Source organism: Chiloscyllium punctatum, chromosome 1, assembly GCF_047496795.1.
Source record: "Chiloscyllium punctatum isolate Juve2018m chromosome 1, sChiPun1.3, whole genome shotgun sequence".
Lineage (NCBI taxonomy): Eukaryota > Metazoa > Chordata > Chondrichthyes > Orectolobiformes > Hemiscylliidae > Chiloscyllium > Chiloscyllium punctatum.
In genome coordinates, this window is record NC_092739.1 from 71512622 (window position 1) to 71532354 (window position 19733).

At 39.4% G+C, this 19733-nt stretch overlaps 1 protein-coding gene across 4 annotated transcripts in view; it reads right to left on the minus strand.

Annotated features, from left to right (window-relative positions):
* LOC140476170 (protein YIPF5-like) overlaps nt 1–19733 on the minus strand; it is a 75491-nt gene that overhangs the window by 12181 nt on the left and 43577 nt on the right. For all 4 annotated transcript variants that reach the window (XR_011960423.1, XM_072568351.1, XM_072568364.1 and 1 more), the window contains 3 exons: nt 17276–17389; nt 13551–13723; nt 1738–1883 (listed from right to left, as the gene is read on the minus strand). Coding sequence is in view for 3 of the 4 variants with exons in the window: in XM_072568351.1 (XP_072424452.1) it covers nt 1738–1883; nt 13551–13723; nt 17276–17388 (432 nt within the window). In the remaining variant the exon portion in view is untranslated. The remainder of the gene's footprint in view (nt 1–1737; nt 1884–13550; nt 13724–17275; nt 17390–19733) is intronic.

Genomic DNA, 19733 nt, shown 5'->3' on the forward strand with positions numbered 1-19733 from the left:
GAAGTTGGGCCTGATTTTCATGCACTCCTCTTGGAGTCATAACAAAGTTAACTTACTCAGAGTTTGCCATTTCTGCAAGGTTATTAGTGTTTTTTTAAAATCACAGATCTCGTCTCCATTAACTAAGTCTCACAATGTGAAGTTTTCTGGAAATTTTAAAATTATTCTTCAAATTTCCTAGTCCAAATCACTTATGCAACTAGAGGACAGCAGAGGTAGAAGTATTGGTTATTTTGGAACACTACTATCTTTCTGTCACTCTGAGTAAGTACCTTTGATTCCCATAGTGCATGTTTGGTTTCGTATCTAGCCTGCTTTCCATTCTGCTACCTATCCTTTGACTTCACATGTGCCAAATTTAATCATAATTCGACTATATAGCAGCTTATCAAAGGATTTTTGAAAAGCCAAATACATCACTATTAGCTTTGTTTTACTTTGTTATTTATTTTAAGAAATGTCAATATAATTGGTTAAGCATAACGTTTCCTTTTGAAATTGGTGTTCACCACACTTCACTGTATTTTCAGTTTCTCAACTTTTGTTTGGCATTGACTAGGGATTCTATTGTCTTTCCTTCTACTGACACCAAATTAATTGATCTTTGGTCCCTTTAGTTTGTTCTATCTCCCTTTTCAAATATAAGAATCACATTGGCTTTGTGTCAAGCCTCTAGCAATATTCCCTTTTCTAATTAATTTTTATACATATGTAATAGTACCTCTGTTGTTTCTTTCCTAACTTCTTTTAAATAAGCGTGGGTGCAATCCATCCAAGCCAGGGGTTTTATCCTGTAAGTTTAATTAGTTTATCAATTATCTATCCTTTCTATCTTAAATGCTCAATTTTATTTTGATCTATCATCATGCCTACAATGTTAGTCTTCATGGTAAAAACTGAGACAAAGTAATTATTTAATATTTCTACTCCGTGGGTGTTTCAAAATGATGAAAGGAAATTATATCTCCGTATGCATGCCAATAATAATCTCAGAGATGATTTTATCTGTGCTTGTAGCCAGTGGGGAGCCTACCCAATGGCTGGGTGTTTCAGGAAATTGACAGTGTTCTGTGAACAATTTTCCATCTATCAAGTTTATTTGACAGGAAATTAGGAGTAGGGCTTTCCCAACTTCCTGATATGCGAAGCTATAGTGTGTGGTCTTGTTACATGCATCTATCAGTCATAGTAATGGACCCCCAAGGCTTTATATCTAACTAGTACTGTGCCTAATCTCAGAACACTTGATGCTGACAGTTTGCAATACAAGTGTAAAAGTGTTCCAGACTCTAGCGGTAACATCCCTCAATTTGATGAACACAGAAATATGAGTAAACAAATTTTAAAGATAGTGCTCCATCTAATTCTGGTACTTAAAAAAATGATATTGTTATTATACATTGGCAGATCATCTGATATTTTGTTGAAATACAAAATATGTGTCTGTTTCTTTCCCTCATTGCGTAAAGCTTTTGAAAAAATAATGCAAATCAGGCTAAAATTTCCCTTGTACATTTCTTGTGTCATATAAATAATGTGAACATCAAACTAGTTGCTTTTTGAGAAGGAACAACCTGGGGCACAAAAGACATTTCAAAAATAATAAAAGAACAGCAATTCTGATGATTATCATAATGAAGCAACTGATGATATCCAAAAAAGTTAATATCAAACAAGAAGAATGCAACATGTAAGTAAATTATTTCTCCTGTTCTTTGGATTGACATTTCAACGCACCAGCAACAAAGTGGCTCCAAATGCCAAACAGAAAACGATTGGTCCTGTCAGGTCAGTCTCGTTCATAATGCTGCCATCTGCTGGTTTCATCGGATTCAGAACTGTTAAGGTTTTCTGCCAGATGTGGTCAAAGTTGATCCCAATTTCTGTGAACAAAACCAGTTTGTTTTAGGATTCCACATAACAAGATTTAACCCTCTGGTTCTATAATTTCTGAGGCTTTCTAAAACTCTTAATAGTTGACTATCAGACATTGGACAAAGGCTGTAATTTGGCAACCAACAGTTTGTTTATAAATAGCTATTATCGCAAAGGACAAGGATATAGATTTATTTGATTGAATATGTCAAATTTAGTTTTCATTATCTGAGGGCTTTTTGGATTTCTGCTATGCACTGGGCACATGTTCCACAATTCAACCCAAGTTTTCAGGAAAATTACAAGTCTTCACAGTGAATGGTCCAATTTATGTAGAGTATCAGTTATCTATATTTTTCAATATTGTTGTTACACTATAATTTCATTGTTATTGTTAACAATGGAAATTTAAATTCACATTGACTGATGAAACTTCAAAACCTCAGTTAAGACAAACAAGGTACATGAGCTCCACCTGATGGTTGAGAGTAACAAAGTTAAAAATCACACAACACCAGGTTATAGTCCAACAGGTTTAATTGGAAGCACACTAGCTTTCGGAGCAACGCTCCTTCATCAGGTGATAGTCAGGTGATGAAGGAGCGTCGCTCCGAAAGCTAGCGTGCTTCCAATTAAACCTGTTGGACTATAACCTGGTGTTGTGTGATTTTTAACTTTGTACACCCCAGTCCAACACCGGCATCTCCAAATCAAGAGTAACAAAGATATTCCTGAACTATTAGTATACACAAGATGCAGAAGATGTAATTTGTCTATTTAATCATACAGTCATAGAACTGTACAGTATGGAAACAGACCTTTCTGTTCAACTTGCCCATGTCGACCAAATATCCTGAATTAATCTAGTCCCATTTGTTATAATCATAACTTTTAATTCAAAATGACAAAGCAATGTTGGCAATTGTTTGGAATTTTAGTCTTCATGCTGCTTAATTCAGTTATGGGACATGAGCATTACTGGCTGGGCCGCCATTTATTGCCTATCCCTAGTTGTCCTTGAGAAGCTTGCCACCATTTTGTCCTGTGTCCCCGAGTGAATTCAAACAAATCCGACAAACGTTCAATTAAATGAGTGACCTACTAATCTGACTCTTTCTTAGATGATGTTGATGTAGGGCTTTTGCCCGAAACGTCGAATTTACTGCTCCTCAGATGCTGCCTGACCAGCTGTGCTTTTCCAGCACCATACCCTTGTTTAGACAGTGTTGGTTAAGGGAAGCATTTGTGTCAGGGTGTTAAAAGAACTGTCTCATCAACTTGGAATAATAATTCCTTCCAAAAAACAACATGGTTGTACCTACACACCAAGGACTGCAGAGGTTCAAGAAGGAAATTGACCACCTTCTCGGGGTAATTACATATGCGCAATAAATGCTAGCAACACTCCTCATCCCTTGAACAACTTATTTTTTAAAAAAATCAATGGAAACGTGCAGATAGGGCTTTCTGCCGAACACTTCATCTGAAAGAGAGCACCTTTCTCATTTGTGAACTTTCAGCCTGGATTTAGAGCTCAGATATTGGTATAAGCCTCAACCTTCTGACCAAAGTTAACATTGCTATTAATTCAGTCAAGCTGAAACACATGACACAAAGTAAAAGCCTATATGCAGAGGTTTGCACCATAATATGGTGATCGGGCATATGTTATAATAATAAACTCCTCAGCCCTAATTTTCCCATGTTCATGGAAAGCTTTAACAACATTTTTTAAAATGCGCAGGATAATTGTTATCTGAGATTTCAATCATCCAGCTTGCCAATTTCTGCCCTCAATTTGGACATGTGGCATTCCTATCAAAGACAACAAATCACTTATAATTTTAGTGATATAAAGGGAAATCTTCATTCACGAAAATTTGCTTGCACATTTTAACCTTAGTTTGAATTTAAACATAATGCAACAAGAATCCTTTGCTTGTAAACGTGGAAGTTATTTTAAAAGTAAATGAAGTAACCAAGTGAACATGTTCGGTCTTAAATCCATTTTAGATGCAGAGCATTACTGCAACCAAACAAAAATGGAATAATACTGAAGTTATCACTGAAGTAAATGAGTGATTAGGTCTTGTAGTAAGCTTAAATATATTTATAGTGCCACTTCATGCTTTTTTCTTATTTTAGCTGGCTGTTATAAAGCTGTATAAAGATAATTGCTGTAATAACAGAACTGCCAGTTGCTTGACTTGATTTAAAATATATGTGAAGGCATCTTACAGAGATAAAGTTATCACTCATGAAAATCTGTTAGACCAAATATACTATTCATGAAAAGCAAGTTACAAAATTATGTATTTTCCTCTTGGCAATCAATAGGAAGATATATCATGAAAATTCAGCGAATATGATTTCTTAAAGACAGTTGAGAAAAGCTGGGACAAAATCAAGAATGAGTTTGAGTTAGCACCATCTTTAGAATGTAAAACATAGATCCATGGATCTTTATAAAATAATTTGCTTATGCTAACTACTTATAATCAATTTGGTATAGGATTAGGTGTCAGTAGTTCGGTAAAGATGTAAAGCAAATTGTTTCAATGGCTCATTCTGGTCTTTTGTGGTTTGATTCTAGATCAAATTGTTATGTTGATTTAAAATATTTATTTGTTACAAGTGCATTTTCCCTCACTACGAAAGGTACTAATGTACTCCAAAGGCTAAAATGGATTCTTCATGTTTACATATTTAGAGTTAGAGAAAAGAGTTGAAACTTGTGCCGGAAATGATCAACCAGAGGGTCATTACAGAGATGACTATCTTAGGATCATCAGAACTGGAGTAGGCCATTAAACTCCTTAAGTCTGGTCCACTATTCAATGAGATCATGGCTGATCTAATTCCATATACCTGCCTCTGGCCCATATCCCTTCATACTGTTCTTCATTAAAAAATAAACTTTCTCAGATTTAAAATTTACATGCATAACATAATGCAACATTCATTAACATAAGTTTAATGCTTATGATGATTTAAAGTGCCAATGTTTTACATGTATGAGATCCTGTTTACATTGAAGCATTACCACTGCCAAGTAAGTGTCACTGAAATTTTTTCTCCTTGGCCCTAACTAAATCTAAGTGCATTCCGGGATCCACAGCTGGGGTGGAGGGTCTCTACCCTACAGTGTAAACTCTTGGTCTTTCAGATTTTGATAGATGACCCCAGGGGCATTTGTCACTATCGGGCCTAGACGTGCTGACAGTGTGCTGCCCAGTGCAGGCTCACTCTCTTCAGTTTCAACTTCCACAAGACTAGGGTCCACAGGGAGGGTGGAGGGGCTGATCATTCTGGAATGTCTTAATAGGAGTCTTCGGGGGTGCTTCTGTGTGCTTACTCCTCCATCTGTGTTCCCACTGACACCACCTTGCCTCCTTTACCGAAAGGGACATCTGCAGTAAAGTTTGAGGCCCTTTGTTCCCCTTTTGCCTTGCTATTGCTGAGCATCAATGGCTAAAGCAATGGAGTGCAGGTCTGTTTGCATCTCTTGGAGCCACTGGGCATTCTGCTGTGCTTTCCAACTGATAATCTGTCCATAGAGACAGACAGCCAGATGCATGCTAAAGCCAGCTGTTGAGACTTGTGCTATTTTTCTGTTTTTTTAATTTTGGTTTGGGACCATCAGTTGAAGTTGAAAATCATACCTTGAACTTTAACGTGAGAACAAGCAAACTAATGTTTACATTTGAGAACTGGCCTGGAAACATTGTTCTAAGAACACTGTAGACATTTTGCCACCTGGATCTTTTCTGGTCAAGGACCGTCAACTGGTTACATGTTGAACTGGTCAATCAAGAGGAGGTTAGTGGTGGCCAACCAAGCATAGAGAATGTTGAAAAGAAAGAGAAACCAAAGCAGATTAGTAATGCCTCTACTCCCTGTGAAGGGTAAGGAAATTTGACTGTCCACAATGACCCTCACCATTTTTACAGATGTACCATAGAAAGCATCCTATCCAACTTGGTATGTCAATTGCTCAGTCCAAGACTGCAAGAAATTACAGAGAACGTGAACACAGCCCTGTCCATCACAAAAAGCAGCCTTCCTTTTATTGACTTTGTCTATACTTGCCGCTGCTTCGAGAAAGCAGTCAACATAGTCAAAGACCCCCTCCCTCTACAGCAGAATGCCCAGTGGCTGCAGGAGATGCAAACAGACCTGCACTCCATCGAGCAGAAGATACAAAAGTTTGGAAACTCTATCAGCAGATCAAAGAACAGCTTCATCTTGTCAGACTTATGAAGAGACCTTTCATATGTTAGGTTGATCTTTCTCTGAACCTTCTCTGTAGCTGTCATACTATATTCCGCATTTTGTTTCATAATCCTGATGTATTTATGTAAGTTGTGATTTGTCTGGATAGTATGCAAAACAATATTTGTCATTGTTTCTCAGTACACGTGACAATAATAAATCAAATCAAATCAAAAGGTTTGTTGGATTAAGAATCTTCCAGAGAATAGCTGCTAAGTTTTACACTCTCTAGTTTTATATCCAGTTTTACAGAATAGAGGAATTGTTTGAGAAAAGAATCCTAATTTATAACAGATAAGTGAATGTACCTCAGAGCTGGTTGGAAGCTGTTTGCATTCTCTGGTAACTTTGAAATTCAAGCAAGATCCAATCCTATGTGCCAGTCACACCACACGGAATTCAAAGTTTCCATAAAGGCATGGTGCTTATTATTGAAAAGGTTATCAAACCGGCAAATTACAACTCTTCTATTATCTCTTTTAATTTATCCCTTAACTGTGTCTGCCTGCATATGTGAGTGGGGTTATGGTTAGATGAGATTAGATTAGATTAGATTCCCTACAGTGTGGAAACAGGCCCTTCAGCTCAACCAGTCCACACCAACCCTCCAAAGAGTACCCACCCCGACCCATTTCCCTCTGACTAATGCACCTAAAACTATGGGCAGTTTAGCGTGGCCAATTCACCTGACCTGCACATTTTTGGATTGTAGGAGGAAACCGGAGCATCTGGAGGAAACCCACGCAGACACAGGGAAAATGTGCAAACTCCACACAGACAGTCGCCCAAGGCTAGAATCAAACCTGGATCCCTGGCGCTGTGAGGCAGCAGTGCTAACTACTGAGCCACTGTGTTAAAGAAGATTGGATTTAACGCATTGAGTTTAATTAGATTACCTTGTAATTTAGCTTTGCTTTTCGACAGTTACTGTATTAACAATAAATTGTTAATTTCTGTTTATGTTATAAACTGGTGACTGATATCTGTTATTCATAAAGATTACTTCAGAACAATTTTGACGGTCATTGAATATTTTAATTTCACTGTGTTGTGAATCCCGTGATAGCAAGGCTGATTAAGTTTGGTTAGCTGTGACATAACACAGCACAGTTTTGAAGTGTTGATCCAGCATCTGATCCAGTTTACTGAGTGCCACTAACAAACAGGCCTCTCCTCCTGTAAAGGTATTTGCAGACATTGTTATTAGCCGATTCCACTGTGCCTTTTCCAACTGAGCAGGTGACTGATCTATGGCAGTCCTCTCAGTGCCGGTAACCTGGGCTGCTGCTTCTTCAGCCAGCCACAGAAATGTGGCAATGGCATACTTGCCAGAACGCATCCCTGATTCTAATCTAGCTGAGGTGTCAGTATCTGAGCTGGTGGTTGAAGGAAGAGATAGCTTTGCCAGTGCAGCCTCTGAAGGATTTGTAACTTCATCCCCAGAGGTAGCAGAGGAGCTGAGGCTGGAGGGACTGGCGTCATGCAGGGTAGAGGCTGTGAGGATGCTGTGGAAGACAAGAGAGGGAATGGGTTGTGCCAGAGGGTTGGAAGCTTGACTTTGTTAAGAATACATTTACAGTAGTGGTTTTAGGAGAGCAGAGCAGCTCAATGAATCTTACTTGGTTGCCAAGACATAGAAGTCTCGCCACCTCCACATGAACAGTCATGATTTTCTCCCATAAGCTAAGAATTTTATATGAGGTGAAGAACCGAATGTTGGCCACCCTGCCACCCACCTTGACTCTTCAAACCCTTTTGTGGGCTGTTATCTCTTGAGATAATGGGAGGGGCTGAGTAAGATGCAAATAGCTGGAAAAGCTGTTAGTGGAGGTGAGGTATGGATGGGTGGTAAGGTGTGCTGAGTGAGTGAGTGAGTAATTAGGAAGCTCAGAGGGCAGGGAGGGTTAGTAACCTGATGTGTGAGGCCACTGAGCACCTATTACATGGAGCAGTGAGATTGGTAGAACATGAGCCTTGGTAGGAGGTGGATACAGAGGCAGATTTAGAATGAGTGTGAGGTAGCAAAGAGAAGGTGGTGGTACTGACCCTTGCAGAGCACATTGCAGTACATTACTTCAGATCATGGACACCACACTGACCCACTTAGAAACTTCAGACTTAGCTGGCAGTGTCCTCTGGTGGTCCTGGGGAAAGAGGATGACTCTTCTTTGTACCATCCCATCCACCAGGATCTCTAGGTCCCTGTCTGTGAAGTGGGGTGCCTCTCTCAGTGATGTCACTTGAAATCCAAAGGGATGTTCGGGGCTTGTACTGTTTAAAATGGTGGACAGCTAGTGTTTGAGTATGGTACCCATGATGTGAATGCCAGAAAGTCCCAGTGTCATCAAGCACCTTCTCCTCTGCTGACCACAACACAGTGCAAGAGCTGCACCATGAAAGCCAAATGTATGTCTGGTGAGCTGGGCAGCAGAGAATTGCATGACAGGAGTTTTCATTGCTCAGAGAAGCCCTCCATGAAACTCCTCAAAATCAACACAGTCAGAACATGAGACAATTCAGCCCTTGATCCAGATTTCACCAACTTTCATTATGGAAATTCTCTGAGGACTTCACCCAGAAAAGTAATGGAATTAGTAGAAATGACTAGGATAAGGGAACAATGCGTCATCAGATTAGATTAGATTGCCTACAGTGTGAAAACAGGCCCTTCAGCCCAACTGGTCCACACCGACCCTCCGAAGAGTAAGCCACCCAGACCCATTTCCCTCTGACTAATGCACCTAACACAGGGGACAATTTAGCATGGCCAATTCACCCGACCAGCACATCTTTGGAATGTGGGAGGAAACCGGAGCACCCGGGGGAAACCCACGCAGACACAAAGAGAATGTGCAAACTCCACACAGACAGTTGCCCAAGGCTGGATTCGAACCTGGGACCCTGGCACTGTGAGGCAGTAGTGCTAACCATTGAGCCACCGTGCCACCCGTCATGTTCATTCTGCTAGGGGCTCTTCTTAACCTGCATGAGGAATGGAGGACGACATCAGTCCAGGAAGAATAGCACTAACCACTGCAGGATGAAGTGGCAGGGAGAGACAGTGGACATTAACTATACCTTTACTCTAAAAATAACCACTTAACATGTGAGAAAAGAGTGATGAGATAATGATGTCAGATCACACACACAACTGGAGCTGAGTCTATACAGTTTCAGAAAGATGTCCTCATTATTTTGCTTTGTGACTGATTAAGTTTAGTAAAACTCGTTAATATTCATTAACAGGAGAACAGGCCTCATCTTACTGTAGTGGATAGGAAGAATGTCAGCTGGCAGACCTACAGCACGATCAGAACTGCACTGACTGTGGCAGTCAAGATCAAAATAGCATTTTATTTTTATACTGTTGCAATCTTCCAAGAAAAGAAAATCTGTCACATTTCACAAACCTCTCTGCACTTCTCTATAAATGAGGCTTTTGCGCTGCTTCCAAGTTGCATATTTCATAACATTCTCTACACCCAGAGGAGAGATCTAGTGTGGAGAGATTTAGGACCAATAACTTCAGGATTCTCCGGGTCCAGAGGGCCACTGACTGCATGGTCATGTAAACCTCCCAAGTAAACTTGGAGTTGTGCACAAACTGGAAACAATTCCATTGACTCACAGTGACAACTTCTGCAGCCAAAAGCTATACACTTTATGAATACCTGCTATCCGGTTAGCTGTCACAATGTCTTTCTAATGGGCAAAAGTGAGGACTGCAGATGCTGGAAAACAGAGTCTAGATTAGAGTGGTGCTGGAAAAGCACAGCAGGTCAGGCAGCATCCGAGGAGCAGGAAAATCGACGTTTCGGGCAAAAGCCCTTCATCGGGAGTGAAGGGCTTCACTCCTGATGAAGGGCTTTTGCCTGAAACGTCAATTTTCCTGCTCCTCAGATGCTGCCTGACCTGCTGTGCTTTTCCAGCACCACTCTAATCATGTCTTTCTTATGACCCAGTATGCAAATATATTGTTTCCTCAATGCACTGAAGGCCAACATCCCATTTGTCTTCCCAATTACTTGCTGCACTTGTAGTAACCTACACTCAGTCAGGAAGAAGAGGTCACATCCAGAGTAATCTCTGGATTACTTCCTGGGTCACAAGTTAATTGGCACAGGGTCAATAAGATTAAAGAGGTTATTGCGTGGCTCAAAGTTTGGTGTTGAGGAACTTGGTTTGAATTCTTGGGACATTGAGACTAGTACTAGGGAAGGACGGAGCTGACCTGATAGACTCCACCTAAATCATGCTTGGATCATAGTCCTGGCAAATCACATAATTAGGGCTGTAGATGGGGCTTTAAACTAAATAGTAGGGAGATGGGGGGGGGGGGGGCGGGGGGCGGGGGGGAAGGGGGGATGCGGTCAGAGAGGGTGGTGAGTGTATGCAGTTGCATGGAAAATGGGGGAAACATTGAAAGGGGAAAGGGCTCAGCAGAAATTATTAAAGTTTCCAGAACAAGTAATAGAACACAGAGAATGGAAAGGGTCATGAATCTAACTTCAGGCAGAAAGGATAAAGAGACAACTGTGAGAAAGGGAGCAGTCAATGCAGGACTGAGGGTGTTGTACTTAAATGCACACAGTCTACAAACCAAGGTAAATGAGCTTGTAGTGCAGATTGAAATCAGCAGGTATGATGTTGTGAGTGCCACAGATAGGTAGCTGCAAGGGGATCCGGGTTGGAACTAAATATCCTCGTGAACAGGCAGGTAGATGAGCAGAGTGGATTTCATTAGTGAGAAATTAAATAAAATCAGTAGCAAGAAGTGATATGGAATCAGAATCTGTGTGGGTACAGTTGAGGAACTGCAAAGGAGATAAGACTCTGATGGGTGTTGTGTACAGGCCTCTTAGCAGTAGCCAGGATGTGGATGAAAATAAACCAGGAATTAGAAAAGGCATGTAAGAAAGGCACTATTGCAATAATCATGGGAGACTTCAATATGCAGGTGGACTGGGAAAATCAGTTTGTACTGGATCTCAAGGAAAGGAATATGTGGAATGTCTATGAGATCTTTTTGGAGCAGCTTGTGATATAGCCTACGAGAGAACAGGCAATTCTGGATTTGATCAGACTTGATCAGGGTGTCAAATGACAAACTGCTGTCTGGGGAGCAGTGACCATAATATGATAGAATTCACTTTACATTTGGGAAGGAAAAGCTGGAGTCATATGTGATGGCATTATAATGGAGTACAGGTAACTACAAAGGCATGAAGGAAGAGCTGGCCAAAACTTATTGGAAGGGAGCCTAGCAGGGAAGACAGTGGAGCAGCAATGACAGGAGTTTCTGGGGGTAATTCGGGAGGCACAGCAGAAATTCATGGCAATGAAAACAAAACATACTAAGGGGCAGATAAGACAACCATGTCTGACATGTGCAGTCAGGAGCAGCATGGTGGCTCAGTGGTTAGCACTGCTGCCTCCCAGCACCAGGGTCCTGGGTTCGATTCCAGCCTTGGGCAACTGTTTGTGTGGAGTTTGTACATTCTCTCTGTGTCTGCTTGGGTTTCCTCTGGGTGCTCCGGCTTCCCCCCACAGTCCAAAAATGTGCAGCTCAGGTGAATTGGCCATGCTAAATTGCCCATAGTGTTAAGTGCATTAGTTAGAGAGAAATAGGTCTGGGTGGGTTACTCTTCGGATGGTCAGTGTGGACTTGCTGGGCCGAAGGTCCTGTTTCCATACAGTAGGGAAACTAAGAAAAAGCATACAATGTGGTAAAGATTAGCAGGACACCAGAGGATTAGGAAACCTTTAAAAATTTACAGAGGAGGACTAAAAAAAGCAATAAGGTGACAGAAGATGAAATATGAGAGTAAGCTAGCTAGTAACATAAAAGAAGATTACAGGAATTTGTTTGGATATTTAAAAGATAAGTGAGACATTGGACTGCTGGAACATGAAGATGGATAGGTAACAATGGGGAACAAAAGAAATGGTGAGGAACTGAACAGATACTTTGCATTAGGTTTCACGATGGAACATACCAATACTTCAAAAACGACAGGTGGCAAAGGTGAGTGTAGAGGCCATCACTAAGGAGAAGGTGCTGGAGAGGCCGAAAGGTCTGAAGGTGGAAAAATGTAATATATCTCAGAGTTCTGAAGGAGATAGCGGAGGAGATTGTAGAGAATTGGTGGTGATCTGTCAGGAATCACCGGAATCAAGGAGGATCCCAGAGGACTTTAAAATGGACAATGTCACACCCCTTCTTAAGAAGGAAGGGAGGGGAGCAGAAGACAGAGAAACCAGAGGTCAATTAGCCTGACCTCGGTCATTGGTAAGGCTATAGAATCCATTACTAAAGATAAGATTGCAGAGTACTTTGAAGTGCCAGGTAAAATAGGGCTAAGTCAGCATGACTTCATCAAGGGGAGGTCATGTCTGACAAATCAGTTAGAATTTTTTGAAGAGGTCACAGTAAAGTTAGAGAAAGGAGAGCCAGTAGACAATTTATTTGGGTTTCCAGAAGTCCTTTGACAAAGTGCTGCTCAGGAAACTGCTTAATACGACAACAACCCATGGTATTAGGGACAAGGTACTGGTTGCATAGAGGATTGGTTGACTGGCAGAGAGTGGGGATAAAGAGGTCTTTTTCAAGATTGAAGCTGGTAATTAGTAGAGTTTTACAAAGTTCAGTGTTAGAACCATATATATTCATTTTATATGTTAACAATGTGGATGAAGGAACTGAGAATATTGTTGCTATTTTTGCAGATGACACAAAGATAGATGGAGGCCAGGTAGGCTGAGGAGACAGGGAGACTAAACAAGGACATGGACAGGCTAGAAGAGTGGATAAAGAAATGGCAGATGGAATACAATGCACTTTGCTATCTGCATTTGTTAGGAAGAGTAGAGGTGTAGACTATTTTCTAAATGGGGAAAGGCTCCATAAATCTGAAGCAGAAAGGGAATTAGAGGTTGAGGACTCTCTTAGGGTTAACATGCAGGTTCAGTTGTTGTTTAGGAATGGTCACATTCCTTTCAAGAGGACTAAAAAACAAGAGCAGAGATGTACTGCGAGACTATATAAGGCTCTGGTCACTAATCTTTGCAGCACTGTACATCTTTTCTCATGATGTATTATCATTGTTAATTTTCTTAATCACATCCTATTCACTTCCTTTCTCAAATGGAGCATCTTTGTTGAGTGTTATAAAGTATCTCCTGAAATGCCTGGCAATGCTTCTCTATAATGGGAGCTTGCTAACTATTTTCCCAATCCACTTAAGCCAACTCTGACTTCATAACCTTATAATTGCCTCACAGGAGCATCCCAATGCAATGTCATGATTGAAATCAGTAACACACCATGTGAAACAACAAGAAGCAGCATTTGTTATACAGATTGCAATGTTCCAAGACTGCAAGTTAACATTATAAATGATTACCTTCTAAAAGCGATGGTTCATCATCAGTGTCACCACCATATATTGTGGACGATGGGCTGAATGGAGTGTACAGCTCTTGTGGTTGTAAGATATGGCCTGCATAGAGGTTTGAAGTTTGTGTCATTTCTGAAGGAACAAATATTTTGGGCTGTGGGTGTCCATTCTCAAATTCACTGAAAGGCAAAGACATAGAAGAACCAGTCGACAATAAAGTGAAAATGCCAAGTACTTGTATGAATTCCCTCGAGACACGCACTTTCTCCAGGGTGTGCCCTGATGCCATAAAAGTTGGCAGTGCAGGATACATGGTTTGATGTTGTCATTTGAACTTGAAAATTGAATGAGGCCTGTTAGTGACTGTATACTGTCAATGATTTCTTTGGTTAAACTCCTAAGGGATTTTATAGCAAGTTAAGATCAAGTGCAATATTTAAATCCACTGTTTGCAGAGCAGAAGGAATAATCAGATTAAAGAAGGGAAGGTGAGGAGAGACAAATGACAAGGAGAAGAAAAGAGGATAGAAGACAGGTGGAATGAAAAGAATAGAAAAAGAGGAAGAGAATGGGGGACAGAGAGTTGGAAGAGGCAATAGGTGAGTATTTTAAGCATTGATATATTAGACTTACTGATTTGCATATATATTTCTGGAGCAACTAGAATTCTGATTGAAATCTCATTAAACTTTAATGTAGGATAATAATTATTCTTTTGGATTGCATATATATCTACTGAGCTACATATGCAATTGTATTAACATTTTGAAATTGTATCGTCAAATCTTTCTGTTCGTCCAAAAAACTGAGCTGATTCAGAGTAAAATTACTGCATTTTTAAAATAAAAATTGCTACTTACACTTATTAACAAAGATTTTCTGCTACTAGTTAGTCTACTCTCCCAAAGTCTACTTAGTTCAGTCACAGTTACTACTGGATCCTGTATAGTGGCATTTCTCTTGACCCAAAAGAACTGATACTTGAAACTGAACTGAAAATAAACAGGACTTGTTGAATATTTCTAACATTTGCTGCTCTTATTTTAGATTTCCAGCATCTGCAGTATTTTACTTACATATTAGTAATTTATGCAAAAGTCTGTTTCTATGAATTTATGTTGAATAAGTCTTAAAAAACGAATTGAAGGTCTACAGGAGAAGATAACCTCCCATTCATAATGCTGGCACCTAGAATCACAGAATCTCTACAGTGCAAAAAGAGGCCACTCAGCCCATTGAGTCTGCAGCAACCTTCCAAATAGCATCCCAACCAAACCCACCCCCTGGAACCCCACATGGGGTATTTACCATGGCTAACCCAGCTAACCTACATATCTCGGGTTGCAAGGGGGCAATTTTTTTATCATGACCAATCCACCTAACCTGTAGATCTCTAGATTGTGTGAGAAGACCAGAGCACCCTGAGGAAACCCACGCAGACATGGGAAGAATGCACAAATTCCACGCAGACAGTTGCCCAACACTGGAATCAAACCTGGGTCCCTGGCACTGTGAGGTAGTAGTGCTAAAAGCTATAATACTTTTGTACTGTTTTTTTTACAAAAAAGTGAACTTTAAATGTTTAAAGTGCTTTATGAACAAAGTGTTCAATTAGTGCATTAATCAATAATTGATTTTAAGTGGTAAGAAAGAAGTTTATTATCATTAATTTGAATTATTTAACATGTGCTAAAACCTATAATTCAGCATGAAATTAACACACTATCTTATAGAGTGGTATATATATATATTAATGCACGGTAGTATTTCTTAAATGCACTAAGTATTCATCCCTCAAATGACACACAAGAGACCTGTAGTAATACAGATTTCTAATTAAGGTAAGAAAAATGCATCAATAATGTTATGAAAACCCTTTTGTAACAAAAAGGAGATTGTATGAAGCTAATACTACATTATAAGGTTCCTGTTGCAGCAGGTATAAATATTGGTCTTGATATGGGTCAATGTTATCTCCAACATCTGAATAAGTGGAAGATTATCATGAAGATGATGCAAGACTTAAAAAAAACTAAACCAAAACTACTATTATGCACAACACGAGCTTCTAATCAATCTGCATGTAATATCACCCCACAGAAAGAATATGGATCTATCATTTGTAACATAAATGAAGTCTGTAAAACATATGTAGTGGTATGTCTATCGTCTGCTTTTCATGGAAGGCTAGACTAGAATCACATTAAACAGTTACAAAAATGTGGCTCGAAACAGTTTAAACTCTGCATCCTGGTCCTTTCACATGGAAGTAACGGTCAAGAAAGCACAACATCTCTACTTCCTCAGGAAGCTAGGGAAATTCAACATATCCCCCAAGGACTCTTATCAATCTTTATAGATGCATCAAAGAAAGCATCCTATCTGGATGCAGGATAGTAAGGTTTGGCAACTGCTCTTCCCAAGACCGCAAGAAAGTATAGAGAGTTGTGAACACAGCTCAGTCCATCACTCAAACCAATCTTCCATCACTGACTCCATCAATACATCCTGCTGCCTTGGGTAAGCAACCAAGATAATCTAAGACCCCTCCCACCCCAGTTATACTCTCTTTCACTCTCTACTGTTGAGCAGAAGATATAAAAGTTTGAATACACAAACAAATAGATTCAAGAATAGCTTCTTTTCCATTGTGTTCTGACTTTTGAATTGACCTTTCAAGCGTTAATTCTGATCTGTCTTGCTGCGCCTTCTCTGCAGCTGTAACACTGTATTTTGCATTCTATTCTTCTACTTTATTTTTCTTTTTCTCTAAAATTTTGTACCTAGTTACTTTGTACCTAAGCTGCCACTACATTTGGTGACATTATACATTTTGTACTGTACTCTTGTACTCCATGCTTGAGTACACATAACAATAAAAACCAAATCTAAATTTAAATCTAAAATCTACACTGATGCACTTTGTATAATACGATCTGCCTGTATAGCATGCAAAACAATACTTTTCACTGTATACTGGTACATATGATAACAATAAATCAACCGAACAATCAACTTTTTTTTGTGTTTCTTAATTAAATGACATCATGAAAGTCATTTTAGAGAATGGATATGTACATTGATTCATTATTCTTGATGGACAACATCAAAAGCAGTATTGCAGTTGCAGTAATCTGATTGGATTTTGAAAAGGTTTTACCACAAATCAGATGTGTAACAGAAGTCAAACCATGTTGCCACAGTAACACAATGGGAGGAGGCCTTTTAAGATTATGGAAGAATTTTTTGTGGAGGAGACCAAAATTAGTCACTATGACTAGAAGATAGTCATAAAAACGTCAAGAATTCAGAAGAGAATTCAGAGAGCAATTAATATCTGCAACTCTACAACACAAGGAGGAATTGAAGAGAGTAGTGCATTTGCATTTAAGGGAAAGATAAATAAGCAGAAGAGGGAGTAAGAATGGAAACTTAATGTTATCATAAAACAAAGAACTGTGGAGGCTGGAAACTTGGAACAAAAACAGAAATTGCTGGAGAAACTCAGCAGGACTGGCAGCATCTGTGGAGACAAAATATTGTTAACATTTCAAGTTGAGTGAACCCACAGATGCTGCCAGACCTGCTGGGTTTCTCCAGCAATTTCTGTTTTGTTGTCAGAAGTTAATGTTGATGGGTTAGATGAAGAAGGGTGTGGGAGGTTTATGTTGTGTACAAACCTGACACAGTCCTGTTAACTTCATAATATTTAATCACATAAATTTTCTTACCTACTTGAATCAGGACCACTGCTACCTCCATAGTTATATGAGGTTTGCTGCTGGTCATTAATATCATAATTTGATTGGTAAAAGTCTGGATTAAACTGTTCAAAGGTAGACATTCTAAAAAAACAGAAAAAAAACAAAAACAGAAAGACAGCAAAAAGTATCATTAAGTCTTTTGTGTTTAAATTAATTGTTATCAGCAGATTATTCTGGTAGGATGAAATATAAAATTGTCAGTAGTATATTTAATTTTCTTCTAAGCCAGCAGATGTGGAATAGTAATAATAAAATGATGTTACAAATTAGATTAGTCTCCTAATACGCTTTACTGATATTCAGTATGAGAATTAGTTTTAATGACAGCTCACATTTTTGATTAACTGAAGACACTTTATGTAGTATCTGGGATGGTGCACAACAGGAAAATCTACACCTATGCTATTGAGCTATACATTATACGTAATCAATTTCTTGGTAAATCGTTTCAATACCGATTGGTAAGAAAACATGCTGTTGGACAGACATTTACAGAAGGACACACACAGATTTTGTTTTGGAAAACCCAACTTCTTCACCACATTAAGTGTCACAAGGAGAAACTTTGAAAATAATATCTATAAATTATCCTTGTGAGAAAATTTAAATATGTGCTGTTTCAAACAAAAGAAAAAAAATAAAGCACATAACACTGGAAATACCCAGCACGGCAAACACCTATGGATATAGAAGCTAAAATTAATAACTCAGATCAATGTGCCCTCAGATCCTAAACTATAATCCCACGTCGTTATACATTGATGCTACCTATTCTACAGAGTATTTCCAGAGCTATCTGCTTTTAGACACTATATTTCCATTTTCAAATGAATCCAAAAATGAGAGAGTTAGCGGAAAAAGACCCATGCCCTGTTAGGATCTAAAAGTGTACTAAATCTTCTTGCAATCAAGCAACTAATTGCATATCGTGCAGAGGCTGGCAGTTCTGGCATTCAGCAACCAGGGATGAGGGCCTAGATCCTGTTGGTCCAATGCTCCCAGGACTCCCAGACAGATGGATTGACAACAGAAGAGGTAATTTCTTTTGTGGGGTTGGTGGAGGTCATTTGGGATGGAGAACATGAGGGTTGAAAGCAACAGCAGGAATGGTTTTCAGTGGCCATCCCTTCCCTGCATTCAGTCTTTTGATTAGCCATAGATTAGGACAAGGATGGGCCTGCAATCAAAGTTCTCAACAAGGGAAAGGTTGATTCTAATAATATCACATATAATTGACTAGAGTGGACTATAAATCTGTCTTAGACAGATGCATTCAGAGAGGAAATATAGAATGTACTGGGCCAAAACATTCCAATAAAGAAAAATGTCGGGACCATCAAATCCAACGAACACTGGATATCAAGGAACATACAGTATTGGATTGAGAGAAAAAGAGAGGCTTAGTGCAGATACCAAGGGTTCAAAGCAGTAGAAGTCCTCGAGGAGTACAGAACATGGAAAGGTGAATCTTTTAAAAAAAGGAGATTAGAAGAGCTACAGGAGATGAAAAGATACTGGTAGGTAAAATAAAGGAAATTCCGAAATAGTTTTACTGGCACATTAAGGGTAAAAGGATAATGAGGTAAAGAGTTGAGCCCATTAAGGTCCACCATTTTTGCATGAGCCAGAGGATCTAAGTGGGATTCTAAATGAATACTTGGAATCGGTGTTCACTCGTCAGAGGGAAGATATAGGTATAGAAATCAGGGGGAAGGTCTGTAGTACAACTAAAGAAATTAGCATAGATAGAATAGAAACCCTACAGTGTGGAAACAGGCCATTTGGCCCAACAGATCTACACCGATCCTCCGAAGAGTAACCCACCCAGACTCATTCCCCTACTCTATTTATCTACATTTACCCTTGACTAATGCACCTAAACACTGGGCAATTTAGCATGGCCAATTCACCTAACCTGCACATCTTTGGATTGTGGGAGGAAACTGGAGCACCCAGAGGAAACCCATGCAGACCTTGGGAGAATATACAAACTCCACACGGACAGTTGCCTGATGCTGGAATTGATCCTGGCTCCCTAGCGCTGTGAGGCAGCAGTGCTAACTACTCAGCCATCGTACTGGCCATAGGAAATTAGAATGCATTTTAGGCTGTAAAAATACACAAATAATTAATAGTTATTATGGGTCCACAAATGTGCAATTACTATCAAATGGTGAATTATCATTGGTGATAACCTGGGCCAACAAGTACTATGTTAGTTGAATATTATGTAAATTTGCTTTCAGATCAAGAAATTAAACACTGACCCTACTTAATTTATTCAGCCAGTAATGAAAAGGGAATTGATACAATGAGGTAAATTGTCAAGAAAGAGTGGTTTTTGGAAAAGAGTTGGGTTATTTCTGGAATTTTCAAAGCATTAAGCTGAATTTTCCCATTTTTTTAAAAAGTGAGGTTCATGGTC